This window comes from Magallana gigas, chromosome 6, assembly GCF_963853765.1.
Source record: "Magallana gigas chromosome 6, xbMagGiga1.1, whole genome shotgun sequence".
In the NCBI taxonomy this organism is placed as follows: Eukaryota; Metazoa; Mollusca; class Bivalvia; order Ostreida; family Ostreidae; genus Magallana; species Magallana gigas.
In genome coordinates, this window is record NC_088858.1 from 7,603,218 (window position 1) to 7,622,595 (window position 19,378).

The following is a 19,378-nucleotide window of genomic DNA, read 5'->3' on the forward strand; positions in this document are numbered from 1 at the left end:
ATTACAACATATATCAAAGTAAGCATGTTATGTTTAATAAGCTTAGATGCGGTAGACAATACATAATTAAGAGAAATATACATAACCGATGAAAGTCAACACATCTAATGCGGATAAGCTCTGTAAGTAGTGACTTAATGTATTACACTTCTGACTTTTCAATTCCAGTGTAGTATATTTCATAGGAAAAGCCTGTGATATAACGGATAATTACAGGCGAATTAAAACACAAAAGCACTCGAAGGTGTAGCTAATTGAAATCTTATTAAAGTAAATGCTCGTTCACGGGATCCGGCAATATTTGTTCATTAAAGAGAACTGAAACAGAATCAGGAGTTGCGCTTGTTGAAAATCACAATATTTAGCTGTCATTTAACTTGGAGAAGTTCTAAGATAAATACAAGGAGACTCACTATGAAAAGACGGCATTCGCTCCTCGGACATTTTAAACAGGCCAAACGAAGTTAATGATAATAGAAGGAAATTTTCGAGGGTGCTTGAAATTAAATATGGACGTTAGACTTTCATACTTAGCAATTACAAATGAAAACTCGTGTTTGTTTGCTTAGATTACTTGAGATTTTGACACCCTTTCTAAAAACGATTGCGGGCCACATATCTAGAGCTTGCAATAAGCGGTGTTAACCGTTTTTTTCATCAGATTTTCACTTCATTGGTAAGTAATTGTTACAGGTCTTTTAGTTTCATTGTGATAATATTGAATGATTGTTCGAGGAGATTTGGATTTTTTTAAGAGTCTGTCATAATATTTGTAACTCATAAATGTTAGTGTTTCTTTCTATTTGGGCATAATTTTCTCGTTTCGACTGAAAGCTGTCAACATGTTTTGTTAGAAATATCCATTGTGCCTGATAATACATACAGCTCTTTTTTCTATACAAGGCATTATAAGTACAACTTTTTAAATGAATTAGTGGAAAGCATTTTGATTATTCGTTATCAAAATAAAATAAAAGTAGAAACATGATTGCTAATATTTTTAATGCGTTCATGTATAATATTCAAGAATATTGAAACAAAAAATTGTTTGGATATTTGTGTAGTTTAAACTTTGTATTCTCCCATAGTCTTATGTATTAATTACAAATTGGGAAGGAGTGTTGAAAAAAAAAGCTATTACAAGATTAGATAAATGGAATTTTGGAAGACTACAATTGCCTTTGTCTGAGGCCTCTTTTATCTGTCACGGACACCCGTACACAATCAACCGTCGCCCGCCATGTTCGACCCATGTTTCTTCTGGAACTGTCCAAAGCAGACAAGATGTTAATTGATAATTTTGTACATAATATAATCAATTACGCAGCCAGTTGGGGACGTTTTATAAGCATTCGTTTGTATCGGGCTAAATTATCACATTAATAGATTGCAACCCCTTGTGATAATTCCTCCAATTACCTTACTTGTCATATAACTACACTGTGGAAAATTGTTTTGAGAATTAAGCAATTAGAGACCAGTACATGGACTAATTGATTTCGGTCCCTCCGTCTTCACTCGCGTTCTACAGCTTAAAAAAAGGCACAGGGGCTGTTTTGTCCAATAGCATCCATTACTAGAGGGTCCGTCTATTCTTTGCGGATTCACTCGGTATCAATTGCATTATAATTGAACAATAACGGGCTGGATGTGATTGACATTGCAAATGTCGGAGACGGGTGCGAAGTCTCTATCAAAAAGGGGACCAAAGTCATTATCACTTCCATTCAAAGCGTGCTATCATTATTAGTCTATTATGTATTGCATCATAGCTCCACTTGTCCGTAATCGTGGTCTGAGGTCCCTGATACTGTTATAACAAAGTGGTAAAAATATGCTTTCTATAAATAAAACCTTCTTGTTTGATGTTCCCTGAACTTTTGTTATAGCAGCAAAAGGGGAAGGATTCCCTTCTCCAGCAAAATTCAAATGTGCTAATGACTTTTTCCTAAATTAAACACTGACATGAATAAGAAACTGATTGTATTATTCAAAGATAAGTAGAAAAGAAGATTTAGTTTTTAGGAGTCAGTATTCCGGTTCCGGCAGCTGGCGGATTTCTGAATCTTCCGCTCGCGAGAAATGAAGCAATAAAATAAAATGAGACATTTTTACTTTTCATTAACTTTTAATTATCCCAACGTTAACGATTGCTAATGAGATAGCAGATGAATCAATGAAGCTTTTTATTTGACAAGTCGCAGTCATCTCAAATAAAACATTATTTCTTTTCGCATGCTCCAGAAATGGTTCCCGATGCAGGTTACGGGAATGAGTTCTGTTACATGCCCGTCGACAAAGCGATGGCGTGAAGATGCCAGGCGGTCGTTTAGCTGCGGAAATTTATTTGTGATTAGCGTTCATAAAGAAACACAAGAACGAAAAGGAAATTACAGCAAGGTATATTAGAGGTTTAATTTTCAATGGATTAATGTTAAGAGTGGTAAATTTGCTGTAAACCCCAATCTAACGAGCGTCTAATTGTGAGTCTCTTGAACATCCATTAGGGGTAATCATATCAAATGGAAGCAGAAAAAAATCAGCTAATAATTTCTCGTCCAGAATACATCAATCCTTAAGATGTCTTGTCTAAAGCAAACACATTACTTGATTCTTTACAGAGGCTATATAAGGGGGCTGTGTTTTATTACTTAGAAATTGTATTGAAATGTTTGTTGTTCGGTATGTTTTGCTTTATTATTCATTAATCAAACGCAGAATAATTACATCCTCCCGACTTTTGGAAAGATGGAAGAAAACTTGTATATTAAAAGCTACATTGTTTATTGACGCTTCACCTTCAATTTTCTCCGACGAAGGCATTAATTAGAAATTAAATGAACTTAGTAATTATTGTTCTGTCCTCATTGGAAATTAGCCAGATAAATTTGTCATACTTTGTCAATAACATAATTATTTTGTTAAGTATTGAGATATGATGAAAACATGATTTTTTTTTCTTTATATAAAGGACAATCAGTAAGAAAGGGACATTTATCTTCTACATAATTTGGGTTTGACTAGTATTATTTTTAACAAGTTCATATCTATTTCTTTCAACTCGTAAGTCGTGTGCACTTATTCTGAATCTACATAGCGTTTTCCTTATTTCATGAGAACTAATAAACATTTATGTTTCTATTGTAAAATTTTCTTTAACAAACACACACAATGTAAGTATCAAGTTTTCTTAAGTTTAGTCCCACTTCACGTTTTACTTTTCTGCAATTTAAAAGTTGTGTTTTCATATGTTTCTCAGCTTGCCGTTGAAAAAAAATGGGGCTTTGTACATTTTACACTCGAGCTCAGATATTGAAATGTTTTTTTTCCTACTAAAATGAACTACACTTTTGTATTAACAATAAGCATGTGATAGACACAGATAAATAATAATAATAATGATTACTGAAAATTACAAAGAATATCGTCTCAGTTTAAAGATCATTGCATTATTTATACGTTTTTCCCAGCTCCCCGGAGTTACATGTATTTAATAATTGATATTTAAGTTGTTTATATATTCCTTAATTGTATGTCAGAATACGAGGTACGACAAATGATTCTGCATTATTCCAAGTTATTGATACGTGAGTTAAAAGTAGATCAAATGAGAGAGACAGATGGATGGACACAAAGATAGAACAGACAGACAAACAGTGAAAAGCGCTACTTAATTCTGTTCTACATGTATACTGATCTATTTATTTAATTGGCACACAAACAAGGGAAATCCCACTAATTTTCTATAGGACAAAGGACATTTTGTTACAGAGGCACTGTGTACAAACTACGTAGTTTGTTTTGAAGTTGTTTGTTTTATATAAAGAATTTTGCTTTTGAAGAAAAACAAAATTTCTAAAAAAAAAAAAAAAAAAATTACAAAACATCATTTTGTGTTTTGTGTTCTTGCGATGTGTATTTAATATATTATGGTAAACAAAATATATATTCATAACTTAATATGGAATTTTTGTTGTGCGCTCTCTCTCTCTCTCTCTCTCTCTCTCTCTCTCTCTCTCTCTCTCTCTCTCTCTCTCTCTCTCTCTCTCTCTCTCTCCTTTAGTTGATGAAGGATATTTAACAATTTGGATATGAATTGAAAAGTTCTTTCATGTAGAAAACATTGTTTTCTTTTACTTTTACAAAAAACTAATCAGTTCATTTAGATGTCTTCTGCTTCGTTTAACCCATTCAGGTCCTCTTGTGATTCCAATTAATTGTTTAATAAAATCCCAATGCACGCAACAGTGTCTTAGGTTCCAGCCATGTTGATTTCAGACCACGTCTTGGAACTTCCGCAAGCGGATAAAACGGATACCGGTTCTTTTGACGTTAAATCGTCGCCTCGCATGCGATAATATCATCTCTTAATGGACAACTATTCGCTCTAATAGAATTACTGCCTCATAGATTGTAGTCTTTACTGGCAAGATCATAAACCCATGGTATGTTTTCCCAGTCAACTTTACAGACGAATTGTGTACGCTTTAACTGATGTGCAACGACGAACTTATATCATATAATTCCATATCAAGATAACATTTGTGTATTTTCTTAAAAATTTCCCGTTCTGCTATAGATATGCGGCACATATATGTACAACATGGTTACACTCACTAAAGACAACATTGGTCAGAACCAATGGGTTGACGGCTGGTATACCCCTATAAAAAAGCCAAAATAACCCGCCACCCCCACCCTTCCTTATAATGAGACTGCAGATACTTTTCACAAAATCGTATGTACGTAATAAATTAATTAAATGTGACATTATCCCAGATACAGAGACCGGTTTAAACTTGTCATTAATTACCGATGTGCGTAAACGGATGTTTATGAGACATACATGTATATCCGAACTGTGTTATTTTAATTGATATATATTTCATTGTATTTCTATATCTATGTAAATTTTTATTTAAAACCTGTTGTAACTTTGGTCCTTGGGAAGAGGACTTACACAGGCACTGCCTGATGTCCAGTCCTTTTATGTTGTCATTTGTATAATAAAATATTTGTTATATTAAACATGTATGTAGAACTGGTTTTCCCATTTTAACATTTATTTATTCTTATCTCTATGTTTTCAAGAATTATTTGTCTATGTATTTTGGCAACCAAATTTTAAACTGTATTATTCTTTAGACTATCGTTCAAAAGACTATAGACTATTTGTTCAAAAGAAAATAATTTTTCTTTATCAACTCTTGAAGTTCTCCCAAATCTTCTTGGAAGAAGAATTAATCTGTTCAGTTTAGTTTATTACAGGCACATAGCGTCGTTTAGAAAGGTGGGGGGGGGGGGGGACTCATCAATAAAAATCTTGACAAGCAAAAATCATATAAATCCTAATCCGTGCGGGGGGGATGGGGGTAGTCTACCTATAACTCATTTTTCTGTCTTAATTTCGTTATTTCATTTCAATTTTTTACACACTCCCAAAAAAAAGGGGGGGGGGGGGGGCAACTCCATGATAATTCAATTTTTTTAAATGTAAATTAAAAAATTCTTGCTGCAAGAAAAAGTGTGTGTGGGGGGGGGGGGGGGGGGGCTGCCTCCCTCCCCGGATGCTACGTCCCTGTCTTAGAACAAACTCCATGGTTGACAGGCAAAATTAATATATTGGATAAAAATTTTAAATGCTTAAAATTGTATATTGTAAAACATATACATGTATGTAATAATAATCTGCTAAGTTTTCGTCATATCGTATTTAATATAATATTATTTTTTTTAAGTTTGTAGTATTTGCGATACTGTAGAATGTAAACATTTTGAAGTTTGTTTTACCGGTATGGTTAAGTAATCGTTAGAAACTCTTTGGTAACATCTTATTTATTATATTTCATTTTTCTCTCTTGAAATGACTTTTTATTGTTGAAAACGACAACTGTTGATTGTTAAAATTAATTTCTATCGTTTTCAAGAAAGATCTTTTTAGAAAACATTTATGCTGATTAAAGATGTGAGATATTTGCAAAATATTCTGGTAAAACAATCTAGATTTTATTGATTTAGAACAAATCAAGGGTTGTACCCGATTCATCGTGCACGCATAGATTCACGTGACGAACCCGATTTAATTAACAGCTTCTAGATAGTGAATGTTTTTCCTGTAGTCTAACATGAATATATGCATGTGCATCTAATAATTTTTCATATGCTACAATATTTATGTGTACACTAATGTTTAATTTGAAGGGTTTTTTTTTACCGCATGTAATCTATTTATTAAGCCATAGTCCTTCTAATGAGAAAAATGAGACATATCGATCCTTAATTAAAAAAACAAAACAAAAAACAAACATAAATTCAAATCCCAACGGTCAGTCATTTTGTTAGTTCGTTTTGAGAAACGAAAATCTATAGATCATGGTGTAAACTTGATTTATCTAATTTGATGTTACGATTTACGTTACATTTCTTCCTAGTAATTTTTCAATATCCTAAGAACGATATATAAAACGTTTATGATCAAGTAATGTAATGTAAGTGAAATGATATTCACAATAACTCGGATTTAGCTTGATATTACATTTTTTTGGGTTCGATTAATGTTGATTAGATTAAGTTGTTTCTACAATAGGCCTATACATGCAATATTAACCATAAACATTTATCAGGTTAATACATTTTTACACATGTATGAATGAAATGTCTGTTTTCCACATACTTATAAACGGGACTCAATTTAAGAGCGTTCACATAAAATTTAGAAATATTAATGTTATAGTGCATCAACTAATTTTTGTTTTATAATCGTGTGACATGTATCCAGTGTTCTGAGGCAAAGCACACATCTCTCCTCGTGTTTAGAGAAATAATCAAAGTCCTTTGTTTAATACATCTTTGTAATTAATCAAAGATGATTAATAAACAATTCCATCCGATTCCTTTAAGGCGATTGGTCAGACTTAATGCTTTATATGACACTAACGACTGTTCTTTGTTTATTTGACATCGACCGTTACAAACAAATGACCATAACCGCACGTGGTCAAGTGACTGAATGCAGCAATAATTAACGAAAATTGTTTCATAAGCAGTTAATTTCCAGGTAAACTTGCACCACGGGGATTCTCTATTTGAAACTGAGGAACATTTTTCGTGTATGAACTTATGGTATATTTTGACATTTAGCCGTTGACACTTGGGTTTTGTTGGCCATCAATTTGGTAAATATAGAGGTGTGATTTGCGCCGTGGTCAATTCCGGGGGTGTTAATTTTTGATTCTGTGTTATTGACTCTCCAGCTGCGGCTGACATACAAGGAATAACAAATACCTGATCAAGAAATTAGTGACAATAGAATCACCTGTCTTTTGCTATCTATATGTTAATTGTATTAACAACAGGAACTGGATTAAGTTTTACTGTCCATATTTCTCTGAAGCTAAAAATACTTGTCAACTTTTTTTTGGGCTTATTTAAGCGATTATTCATCAACTATATGCAAAGTTTACAAAAGCTTAGCACCACCTTTCAATAGTTCAGAAAATCAATAGCATATCTTTGAAATGACGATGAAAATCATTACATGTTGCACGCTTCCTTTACTTTTATTTTCTCTATTTTCAATTATTAGATAAAGTTATTCGAAATTCCATCGCAAATTATTTTTTTTTAAAGTTGTAAAATAAAATAAGAAAAGATAGGTGACTTTTAGTGCAAGTTCTAGTCTGTGCAAGATGCGCAAACACAAAGCTTTGTCCCTTTGGTGTCAGTAAAACTGTGGAGTTCAAAATGTCAATAATTATTTTCTCAACAAGAAGGCATCCTCGCGCAGAACGATGATTAGCAAATAAAATTTCTTTGAAATAGAAGCTTCTCAATGTGATTCTCGTTAAACTAATAATGATATAGCGAATCCTGCCATTATCCTAGAGGCGCCTACCCGTTCTCTCATTTGTTGATAAACTTGGAAGACACGCCCACTGCTTAGAATTGTAAAGTATGATATTATAGCAATGTTGCAAGCTTTTGGGTTACTCCTAACGAAAACAAACACGCTAGCTCGAGTTGGCCACCTACTGGAGACTTCGGAAATCTAATGACCAATCAGAATCACGCGTTCTTTAAAAGATCACACTTCTATCGGTATTAGATAATCATAGTAAGTTACATTATTTCATTAATGATTAAATAATTACAGAATATAGTTCGTGGATTGAGAAAGCATAGCAGTAGACAGAGCCGCGAACTGATCGCCAACACTGACTCTTGTTTGAAGATAAAAGAAAGAAAGAAAACATTAAAGTGATCATTTTTGGAAGGACGCAAGGATTTTAGTATGGATCTTTCAACAAGCAATGGCGGTTGTAGCAAACCCGCCGTGTCATTCAGCGTGGACAGCATCCTCCGAAAAAGGGGGATAGAGGAAGAAGATACTGAGGTGTCCACCATCACAAGTAATCCCGAGGGTAAGAGATACAAAATATTTATTTACCCATCACCATATCCTTGTCCTACAATTTAATAATTTATTTCTTTAAAATTCATTATTTAATATATGTTTTTAAAATAATTTTTGATAACATTAAAAAGATTTATAGTAGAGCTTTAAAAAAAAAAGAAGATGAATTATGTATGGGATAATAGCTCGATTTTATTTTTTTTTTATTTTTCTGTTTCCTGTATATATTTGACTTTATGAAGAAAATTAAATTACAAATGTACATTATTACATGTAGGATTCTGAAGTTTTAATCAAATGCTTAAGAATGAGAATAAGAACATGTTGAATTTTTTAGAGTTAGAATTTATGTTGCGTAATATACATTTTAATGATTGGTACGATAACCAGTACTCAGTGAGGAATCTAAATTTAATCAACTGCTTAAAAAATATAAATTGTACAAACCTCGTACATATATAAGATAAACCGGGTATAAAAACGATTAACTAATTTATAGTCAAAATGATATTTTTTCTTTGATGCCAAATGAATATTTTTGAAAGAATAAAGCATGTTTTAACACAAACCATTCTTGGTCTTATCGTGTACTAATTTTCCGCTGTTGTGCCTTAAATTATTTCAAAAGTCGCAACGCTAGTGACACCATTATATCAAATCAATGAAAATAAACTATTTCTTCTTTGAAAAGAAAAAAATCCGTTTTGATATTTAACCATGATATCTTAGACGTAATGAAATCTGGAAAGATCTAATGTCTTATTTAACAAGTTAAATGTTACATTGAATAAGAGTACAAGAGTGACTAACACTGTATGTGTCAATTCCCACCTGTCCTAATCAACACCTTCTCTATTGTTTTTCCACTTCTACCATTAAACAATTATTAAAATTACGTCAACTCGGTTTAGACTTATTTCCATTGTTGCATTATTTTTCGCAGTTGTATGCTTTTTTCTGGGTATTTCAAGAGAGTTTTAATTAATAAATAATAATATAACAAAATCCTTGAGACAAAAATAAAATTAATGAGATTGAAGGTCGATAATCGCAGTGTATGTATTTTTGTCAATATTATTTGGATCACCCTCAACAAAAATTTAAACAGAAGTTAAAAAATAAGTTATTTGGAGGGGTACTTTTCTAACGGATTTAATACACTTTTAAAATTTCTCATTACATCTTCAACGCTTTAACACAAAATGCCACGAATATTAGAAACACAAAATAACCTTGGAAACAAGTAAAGATCAATTGAAAATTTTAATTTATTTTTTTTTCCGCAGGAAATACACGATTTCACTCTTCTCCGAGTCCTCGCGAGGATGACCAGAGCGACACGTCAGTTTCCCCCTGCCCTACCCCCGAGGACTGTGGTCAGGAGAAGCGATATTTGGAGGGTACGGACGGATCCTCCCTGAACACCTCCTCAGACAAGGGGGACGAAGGCTCGGACGAATCTTTCTCCTCCAAACCTCGGAAAATCCGGAGAAGTCGGACTACTTTCACCACCTACCAGCTACACCAACTCGAACGCGCCTTCGAGAAGACGCAGTACCCGGATGTCTTCACACGAGAGGAGCTTGCTATGAGGCTGGATCTCAGCGAGGCTCGAGTTCAGGTGAGATTCTATAAATTTATTAATCATTATTAGAGACTGTAATTGACAAGGAAACATTTACAGAAATAATTGAAATTAACTTTTTAAGAATTCCATCTAGTCGAAATATGACTTCAATATTTTCCACGTCAAAATTAATTGATTTCACACCACTCATTTGACGAACAGCTGGTTTTATTATATAAATGGTAAATGTCTAGTAAATGAGTGATAACCAACATTCCACGCCAAAATTAACAGTCTACGCGGAAATTAACAGTCTACGCCAAAATTAACAGTCTACGCCAAAATTAACAGATTTCACACCTACACGTTAATATTAAAAATATTTTGGTTAATGATTTCACCTCAGATTCGAAAATGAAAAATTTATTAAAGTTGATATGTTTTGGTTATGAAATAGACATATAAATTTAGTTTGCGTTCAGCAATCATTTATCTTCAGAGGCAGTAGGACTTAGATAACAAAAAAAGCGTAACGCTGGTCGACGGAAGTAATTAGGTCGAGCTGAAGTCACCCTTGCATCCAAAATATCACAAGCATATGGCAATTAAATCCTGTCTGTGTTTGTCCAAAAATAAAAATATTTTCCTTCTTAAGTGACAGATAATGCTCTGTATAAGGGCTGTAATCAGATAAAGTTCGGTTCAGTACGGCCTTTATCAATATTTACCTTTCGATCTTGTAATACAGGCTGTTTTGACGCGAATGTTTTTCCTTTTTATCCTATTATCTGTTCGTCTTTTAGCAGATCGGGATAAAAAAAATAATGCTTATCCTATGCAGTCTTGATAATAAAATAATAATGCTCCGCAATATGTTTTAAAAAAATCAGGTTTTGAAAGTTATACAAAGTATGAAAGTATTTTTTAAGATTAACCGCATGAGTTTATAATTTGTTTTTCTAATTCTTTGGAAATCTGATTTAGTCATTAAATGGCGATAACCCCTCCAAATAGGATAACATCAGATCGGATTGGAGAAATATCTCCCCGTGCGCTCTACATAAAACAGCTAAAAACAGACTAACCCGAAAAGAAAAGCGACGGGATCCCAAGCTTCTTTTCATTTAAAATAGTTAACTGGAGAAAAATGACAAATATTTTCTCCACAACTGGAGAGCCTAAACAGACAAAAGATGCTGGCTAAGAATGTGAGGCGTTAGGGGCGCTCATTGTCCCCTTATTATTATGATCTTATTAAGCCCTTCACGTCCATGCGAATAATCCTAGTCATTCATTATCTGATTCAAGCGTTTATTTGTTTGATTAAATCGTCATGTAAGATCGTGGGGAGAGGCTGCTGTGAGCGAAGGCTCCTTAGTGAAAGTAATGAAACGCGATTGGATAAAACCTTTAAAAGGAGATTACAATTAGCCGTGTCACACCTGATTCCAAAGTGTCCGGAGTATCCCCCGCCGTTCGGAATAACATAGATACTGTGGAAAAGGGGAGGGTTGGTGACAATAGGAATTAGGCAAGGGGGACATAGCCTGGTGTTATAATTAGGATAGGATTACACGAATAATCTGTGAAGTTTTCTGGACGCCATACCTCATGAATTAGTTAGTCTCAATTTATCAAATCAAACCAACCTAGAATAGTCTATCACCATCACATTTGTACTTGTGTTTAATTGTTTACAAAAGCATCATATTAAATGCTACAGAAGATCGATAGTGTACTACTATTTTATAATAAAAATACGATTTTTAAGTAAAGGAAGACGGATTAAAAATAAATCAAAGCTTCTAATTCAATTTGTTTGAAAAAAGTGTCGAATCTTGGCCAGATATACACTGTCTTTTAGACGGTATACGGTGATGTAGTAAATTGCACATACATGCACATCTAAATAAGGTATAAAACTATGAATTGTCAATGAATAAATGTACTTAATAATTGAAAATTATCATGTGATTCGATAAATATAACATAAATCATTTTGCCACCTAATGCACATACATGAAGATTGCAATATTTCCATATATGTCGAAACATGTTAGGGTATAGACAAAAGTGATGATATAATTAATTAACTATAAAAAGGTTCGTGTTTAATGTGTAAATTTAAACGGGCGTTTCATAGTCCTGCAAAAGGTTTTCATTTCTCAACATTTAAATGTATTATAAGAATCCATTTCCAAATTACCAGAAAACAGGATATTAATTTTCGTTCAAATACTCAACAGTAACCATTACAGTTTGGTGTGCTCAAAAGCCGCTCGGGCAGAAAATTAGCAAATTAAAAGAAAATTGTCTCTTTTTCTTTTGATTATTTCTCGTTGGTTTTCTGCGGGGTGTTTGCTGAAAGCACTTCACAATAAAGGACAAACAAACGATTTTATGAAGACGCTCTTGAGATGTTAATTTTTGAACGCCATGGTTCCATCAAGTCATTCCCGAAGCTAAAACAGCCTGTAATTAAGATCCGATTCCCCGAATCAGCCCAAAATTAACTTTTTATCAAGCTCTGATTATATATTAGAACTTTCATTGATTAGATTTTCTCTTCTTGTTCATTTCGTCTTGTGTCGCCTCAAGACAATATTCGATGCAAACAAACAAACCGAGAGAAGGTTGTTCTATTGGCTCACTCTTTGCAACGTCGTGAAATTGTCTTTTTTTTATTGCAGGTTTGGTTTCAAAATAGAAGAGCCAAGTGGAGAAAAAGAGAGAAGGCCATGGGGAGGGAAAGTCCGAATTTCCTTCAGTCAGACTCCGCCTCCGGACTTGGGGATGTTGCTCCACACATTCCACACGCAGTTAATTTCCCCAGTACACCGGAACACCTCTGGTCTCTTCGTGTCTCGCATCTTACAGGAATGAATCCAATGTTAGCACTTTACCAACAAAATGTCGGAAACCTTGCCTCTCATCAACTTCATGGAAAATTTCCCTTTGGTGGCCTCTTTCCAAGCTATCCAGTAAGCTCAAATGCTTTCGGGTTCCCCGGTCTCTTTTTTGGCGGAAATGGACCTTCTTCTTCCGGACTCACTACTTCCGGTCCTGGTCGCTTACCACTGAATCAAGAATCTCTAGATTTAAGAATCTCCAGTATTGACAATTTAAGAATTAAAGCCAAAGAACATTGTGCAGGTTCTTCAGAAAAACATCCATTTTTGTCGTAATATTTAAACTATGTGAGTACTATCAGTATGATTTTGCGGGTTACACGAAGCGGGACTTTGCTAAACAGGGTGCTAGGTGAAGAGTCGTTACTGGTATTGTCATGTACTTTTATGATAAAACGTTGTTTGTTTGTTTATTTTTATGATTAAGTGGTTCTTCTTTCCCAGACACAAATAATATGTATGGAGGATATACCATTGATACAACCTGCATTCGTGTCGAAATTTTAAACATTGACATACATTTTAATATTATCATTTTGTTTTGTATACATATCTTAGTGTTAAATGTCATTTTCCTGTATATAGATATCGTTTTTCAGTCGGTACTTAGTACTAGGAGAAACATTTTCAGTGCTTATTTATTGCTTTAAAATTGTGTTGTTAATTGTTGACAATGGATTGTTGTAGTGTTTTTGTGAAAATGAAATAAAAACAAGGATTTAAATTCTTTTAAGTCTTCATTAAACACGTTCTTAGAAATGGGTGACTCAGATAATAGCGATGATAAAGTACAATTCATAACACAAATTTCGGTTATATACATATGACATACTTATTTACACAAAAAGAACCAACTTTGAAACAGTGTCCAACTATGGCCGTAGCAGCTAATTCCCTTAACTATATCATTAGTATGTAAAACAAAAATATTCGGGTCATACGAAACAAAAGGAGGGGTGCTTTGATCCCTATTCTTGTTTGGCCGATAACATTTCTGCAGTCAGTGAAGTTTTTGCAACCATTATTTAAGTTATATATGATATTTTTATTTTGCTGGTCATGATAATTTTTGCAAACCCCACATATTCAAAATACTGCTTATTAATTCCATACAATCATTATTAATATATTAAAATTAAGTAAGCATTTCATTCTCCGTTATAAAAGCTAAAAGCTTTCCTTATTGTCATTATTTACAAATTATATTTGCGTGGACCCTGAGGTCCACGCAGAAAATATATAAGCGAGGTTAAACCGGATGCTATGGGGAAAATTTAGCCTGCGCATGAGCTAGCCTGGTTCCTGTGCGTAATGGGTAGCTCAGGGAACCAGGCTAGCACACTTTCATCTGAATCGGGATTCCATGCCATATGCACATAATTAATAAGTGTAAAGGCGCTGTAATTATAAAGTTGTCGATAAACAGTACAGAAACAAACTATTTATTTTAAAGAAATGATCGGGATGATATAAACCGTCAGTATTATGAAATAAGTTAATGTTATGCCGATACTACAACTTGCATCAAATAGCATATATATAATTTGCAACGTTTTGTTGTTTTCCGAATACATATGTAGCTCAATTTTACTTTTTTAGTAGGCGAGGCTAGAGTACATCCCGATTAAAAGTTTTTAAGCTGACTGAATAGTTATGTGACTGTATATAATTTACACAAAGCTGTCACTGCATAGTAAACAAGATTGTGAAATGTGTGCGCAAATAGTAGAATTCGCCGAATGTCTGATACTATACATGCAATGTTCATTAATATAGATCATAATTATTTTAGAAGTATGAACCCATTAAATTCCGAGATAAAAAGTCAGGGCTATACATATACGTAATACAACGTACAAATTTTGTAGTTAAAAGCAGGGGGCTTGAATCGGTGGAATCTTTGAAAATCTTAAGGCTTTCACGTTTTCGTTGGAAACACATGCAAATGGTCCACGTATTGCAGTCCTTTTTAAAGCGCTAAGCATAGCTGCAGCGCTTTTTTGTCGCCAGATTTCTGATCCTACTTCCACTTTCGATTTTCGCATTTCCGAAATACCGCCACCTACTGGCGGATGCTAGAGAAGTCGTACCCTGGAGAAGTCGTACTCAGGAGAACTCATAACTATGCAGTAGGGAAAACTTATCTTCAAGTTAGCCTGCATGCAGATACATTCGTTCTATCAGTATAAAATTGGGAATAAATTCTTTTAATGAATATTATTATTATATATCGGATATGGGTGCTCCAAAAGATATCACATTTATGATGATGATTTATTTCCAATTAAAATTTTTTTTGGAAAAAATGGGTGTTATATGCATTTGGTTGTGTATTAGGTGTTAAGCAATAATTGGAATAACTTAGCAAAAACAGATATGCATCCATCAAGGCGTGAGAGTTTGTTACGTCGAAGTTACACGTGTGTTTGAAAAGCACAAGACCAGTCACGAACTTTTCATCTATCCTCCTCCAAAAAAAAACAAGCATAAAAAAATTCAAATGATCTTGCATAATAAAAAAAACTTGGATAGTCAGACACCTTACACATGCTTTTTTACATAAAAGATTATCCCTTGTCGCAGGTGGAAACGGCCCAAATTCGGAGGAAAAATAGGAAATTATTTTCCTTCAGCCCTGTTTTGACGTTTTGACGTGACCTACGGTGAAATACTGTTGTGACATTTGAATCGGCGTCCATGACAACATCCTTTAATTAAACTTGTTGAAACACACTACTTTTTACGTATGATAAGATATGAGCTAGAGACTAAGTTAAATTAAATGATATACCCTAAAATATACCGCAGAAGAGACTGTCTATGATTTAACAATCTCTTCCCGGCTTATCGCTTTCCAGTACTTTCAGTACTTTGATTTAAAGGACAGCAACTTGTCATCTTATTTCCGTGTTGGGGATTGCCGCCCCATTTTTCCGTGTTTCTTTTTTAGGTCATGTTTTTTTCTTATATTTCTGACAAACGTTAAGCGGTGCGTTCACGATCTTACAAAAAAACCACAACGATTACTGTCTAACAAAAAAAGAAATTTCGTAGAAAAGAGGACAGTATCGTATCATTCAAGTTACCGCAAGGTTTAGATATTTTTTAAGCTGACTCTGTAAACTTTAATACATTTTACCAGAAGAGAGGTGTTGAAAAATAATTTTATTCTTAAATAAGTTTGTTAAGATTTTTTAGACTTAACCCTTCCTAAAGTACAGTCTTTGATGACTTCCCAACTAGATTTATTAGAGATGGGGCAATTATTATTAAAAAGTACTCCTTCCATTACTTCTGGAACTGTTCCTGATGATATGAAAGTTGCAAGAATCAATTCACTGTATAAAAAGGTAGTCAAATTAATGGTGGAATTACAGACCTGTTAGCAGTTTAAGTATTGTTTTATATAAGTTTAATATAAGGCCGTTCATTCATAACTCGTAAAATTTTGAGATCAATATAAATCTTATCTGATTTCCCATCGGGTTATATAGAAGCAACATTTCCACTGACACATGTTTTACAAACTAATTTTCATTTCATAAAAGACAATGGTTCTTAAACAGGTGATTTAATTATGCTGGGTCTTCAAAAGGCTTTAGATACTGTTTATCATGAAATTCTATGTAAAAAACTAAAAGGTTTTGGTGTAAGAAATATTGCATGGTTAAAATCATATCTATCAAATAGAAAACAGTATGTGCAATAAGAAAATATAATGTCAGATCATGTTATTATGTAAATTGCGGGGTACGTCAAGGAAATATTCTAGGTCCTTTGTGATTCTTAATTTATTATATCAACGATATGGCTTCCAGTATGGATCCCAACTGTAAACTTTCTTTATATAATATTTGTCCAAATTTCTCATAATTTTAAAAGAACAAATGCACTTAAGCTATAGAGAATGGGCCCTTTTTCAGTGCCGTTTTAATGTAGAAAATATCAACAAATTGTTTTTTTCTCGTAATAGTTAAGCACTTAAGGATACTTCTGATTTATATGCACGCTTACCAAATTTATTTACCAAAATTAGCACACTGATTAAAAAATTAAGGATTTTAAATGCCTACAAATAATCTAAATCCGGAAAAATCGAACCGACCCTACTTGAATTGTGTCTATTTAAATCAGAGGGAGGAGACATTTAAATCAACATTGTTCTGTTGGTGGATCGATTGGCACGTTTGCTGAATTAAACTTTATGCATTACTAGTATTTTACGTCTGAAAAAAATCAAATAAATCTTTGAAGTTGCATATTACCATAGTGATCAAACAAATATTCTTGACCATATAAAGTTGATGGAAAGCGATTTAAACGTGTCAATGTTTTACAGTGAGCACATTTGGCAAACGTTTACCTGGAAAGAACCCACGTGATTGTTTGAAATAATTTATTCCATAGGTGGGTTCAAACATGGGTCACGCTGGTAATAGCTTTCGCTTCCTATAGGAAAAAACCTTGAAATTTTCATACGTTTTTCATTTTTTAGGTACCAGCCTAATTTAGTACAAACTTCTTATTTTCACAGGAGTTTTCTAAATGTATAATGCGTATTTTGTCTTTTCCACAAGTTTGTACTCGGTTAGGCTGACAGTAAACAAAGACTTTGAAATGAATGCCCATCCTCGATTTACTATACAAAATCATGAATGTCGGCTGACCCCTACTTTGTTATAAAGCTTCGTGCTTTTTATATACAATAAATTCAGCGCTAAAACTTGTTAATTCTTACGGAATACCGGTAGATATCAATAGGCGATGTTAGGGAAAAACATATGCTTAATTTAAATCTTCATTTTTTCACTTTTTACCAGGGTCCGTAAGTGCACTCGTCCTTTTAAAGATATTTTGTGAATAATATTCTATTCTTTCTAATATGGAGGACATCACAGATTCTAACGACTCCAGAAACTAGCCAATGAATAACATTAACATGGAGATCCCTCGTTACTGCCCTGAACGCAAAAGGTGTCATAGGCAGTAAGTAAGTGTATAAGTATAATGAATGAATGTTTACAAAACCTATCAAGGTTTTTTTTTTTTTTTTTTTGTTTGTTTTTTTTTTTAATATTTCTGAAATGTTTTATTGAACTTTCATATTCACATATCAGGGTACGCATTGTAACAACACACTTTGAAAAGGTTAAGCACTTTGAAAACATTTTTTTTTTGGTTTTGTTTTTATCTCTCTACAGTAAATTAGATATATTGGAATAAAAAATCAAGAAATCGAAAACAAAACTTTACAATTAAACAACATATACCAACAGATACCAAAAAGTCTAGAAAACGCACTTCAAAAAAATATATATTTTATATGGGACAACCACGACTCACACTATGGTGAAATGGAACTAGATGGTTTTTTTACTATCTCTCGAGCATTATATGCTTGCCATCTTTATCAATGTAAGGGTAAGAGGTTTATGAAATTTAAATTGCATGACTCGAAAAATAACAATATTTGAAGTATAGACTCAAATCAAGCAGCGAAGAACTAAATACTTTCTTTTTCGTCTTGGGTGATTGAAAATCAAAAATTCAAGGGGGGGGGGGGGAATAAACTAAACTATACTTCCAAAAAAAAAATTCTTCCCTAACAAAATTTTTTTCCCCTCCAAATCATGAAATTCCTCCTAATCCGGGGGGGTGGGGGGGGGGGGGCTAAATTCAATTTGACTAATTTTTTACTTACTTCCAAAAAAGTGGGGGGGGGCAACTCCATTATAATTCATTTTTTCATATGTAAATTTAAAAAAAGAATTGTTGCTGCGAGAAAACGTGGGGGGGGGGGGGGGGGGGCAGGCCCCCCCTGCCCCCCCCCCCCCCCCCCTGATGCTACGTGCCTGATTAGGATTTAATCTAGGTCATGTGATTACTCAGGTATGACATCAAGAAAGTGAGTTATATCAAGCAAACAATTGTACAATTTTGAGCTTTTTTTCTATGGTATCCTTCAAGCACAAGAGGTCCGTGGGCCACATCGCTTACCCGAGCAACAATAGTCATGGTAAATTCAACTCTTTGGAGTCATAGACAAAATCTGGACAATGCAGTAGAACAGGTCCTATATAAACAGCTGTTTTTGATATTATCATGTTAAACATTGAGCCCTTTTTGTAAAAGGATGATTTCATAGTTAAATCATATATTTAGCTGCAGGTCTGTAGCTCCCGGTCTGAAAAAAATTCAGATGGACGACCTTGGACTAGAGTGCCTTCCATAATAAAAAACTGAAATTTACGGCGCACAAAAAATGTTTCAGACCTAGAGCTATAGACCTGCAGCTACAGTACCTGGAACGCTATTTTTTACAAGATAAACGATAGGATAGGATACATGCACGATAAAGCAGGATACACGCACGATATGATAGGATTGATTCCCGATGGGAAAGGATAAACGATGTTCAGGATAAACTCATTATCACGATATACAATATTCACGCTAAACCTGATGATTGCATACTTTGATAAACAAAAC

At 33.7% G+C, this 19,378-nt stretch overlaps 1 protein-coding gene across 2 annotated transcripts; it reads left to right on the forward strand.

The window, feature by feature from the left end:
• Positions 1-321: 321 nt before the first annotated feature.
• LOC105328118 (retinal homeobox protein Rx1) lies at positions 322-13,536 on the forward strand. Of its 2 annotated transcripts, XM_020067180.3 has the most exons (5): positions 322-676; positions 2,245-2,400; positions 8,153-8,420; positions 9,700-10,034; positions 12,671-13,536. In XM_020067180.3, exons 3-5 carry the CDS (start codon positions 8,291-8,293, stop codon positions 13,163-13,165), a joined length of 960 nt encoding a protein of 319 aa, XP_019922739.3. In that variant the 5' UTR covers positions 322-676; positions 2,245-2,400; positions 8,153-8,290; the 3' UTR covers positions 13,166-13,536. The 2 variants fall into 2 exon arrangements, with proteins under 2 accessions (XP_019922739.3, XP_011427188.3); XM_011428886.4 differs by lacking the exon at positions 2,245-2,400.
• Positions 13,537-19,378: the final 5,842 nt, after the last annotated feature.

Bases quoted from the DNA above. Each gene is read 5' to 3' on its own strand.
- LOC105328118 (XM_020067180.3), top strand. From the start codon at position 8,291: ATGGATCTTTCAACAAGCAATGGCGGTTGTAGCAAACCCGCCGTGTCA. The intron at 8,421-9,699 runs GTAAGAGATACA...TTTTTTCCGCAG, and splicing joins CATCACAAGTAATCCCGAGG to GAAATACACGATTTCACTCT. The intron at 10,035-12,670 runs GTGAGATTCTAT...TTTTTATTGCAG, and splicing joins TCAGCGAGGCTCGAGTTCAG to GTTTGGTTTCAAAATAGAAG.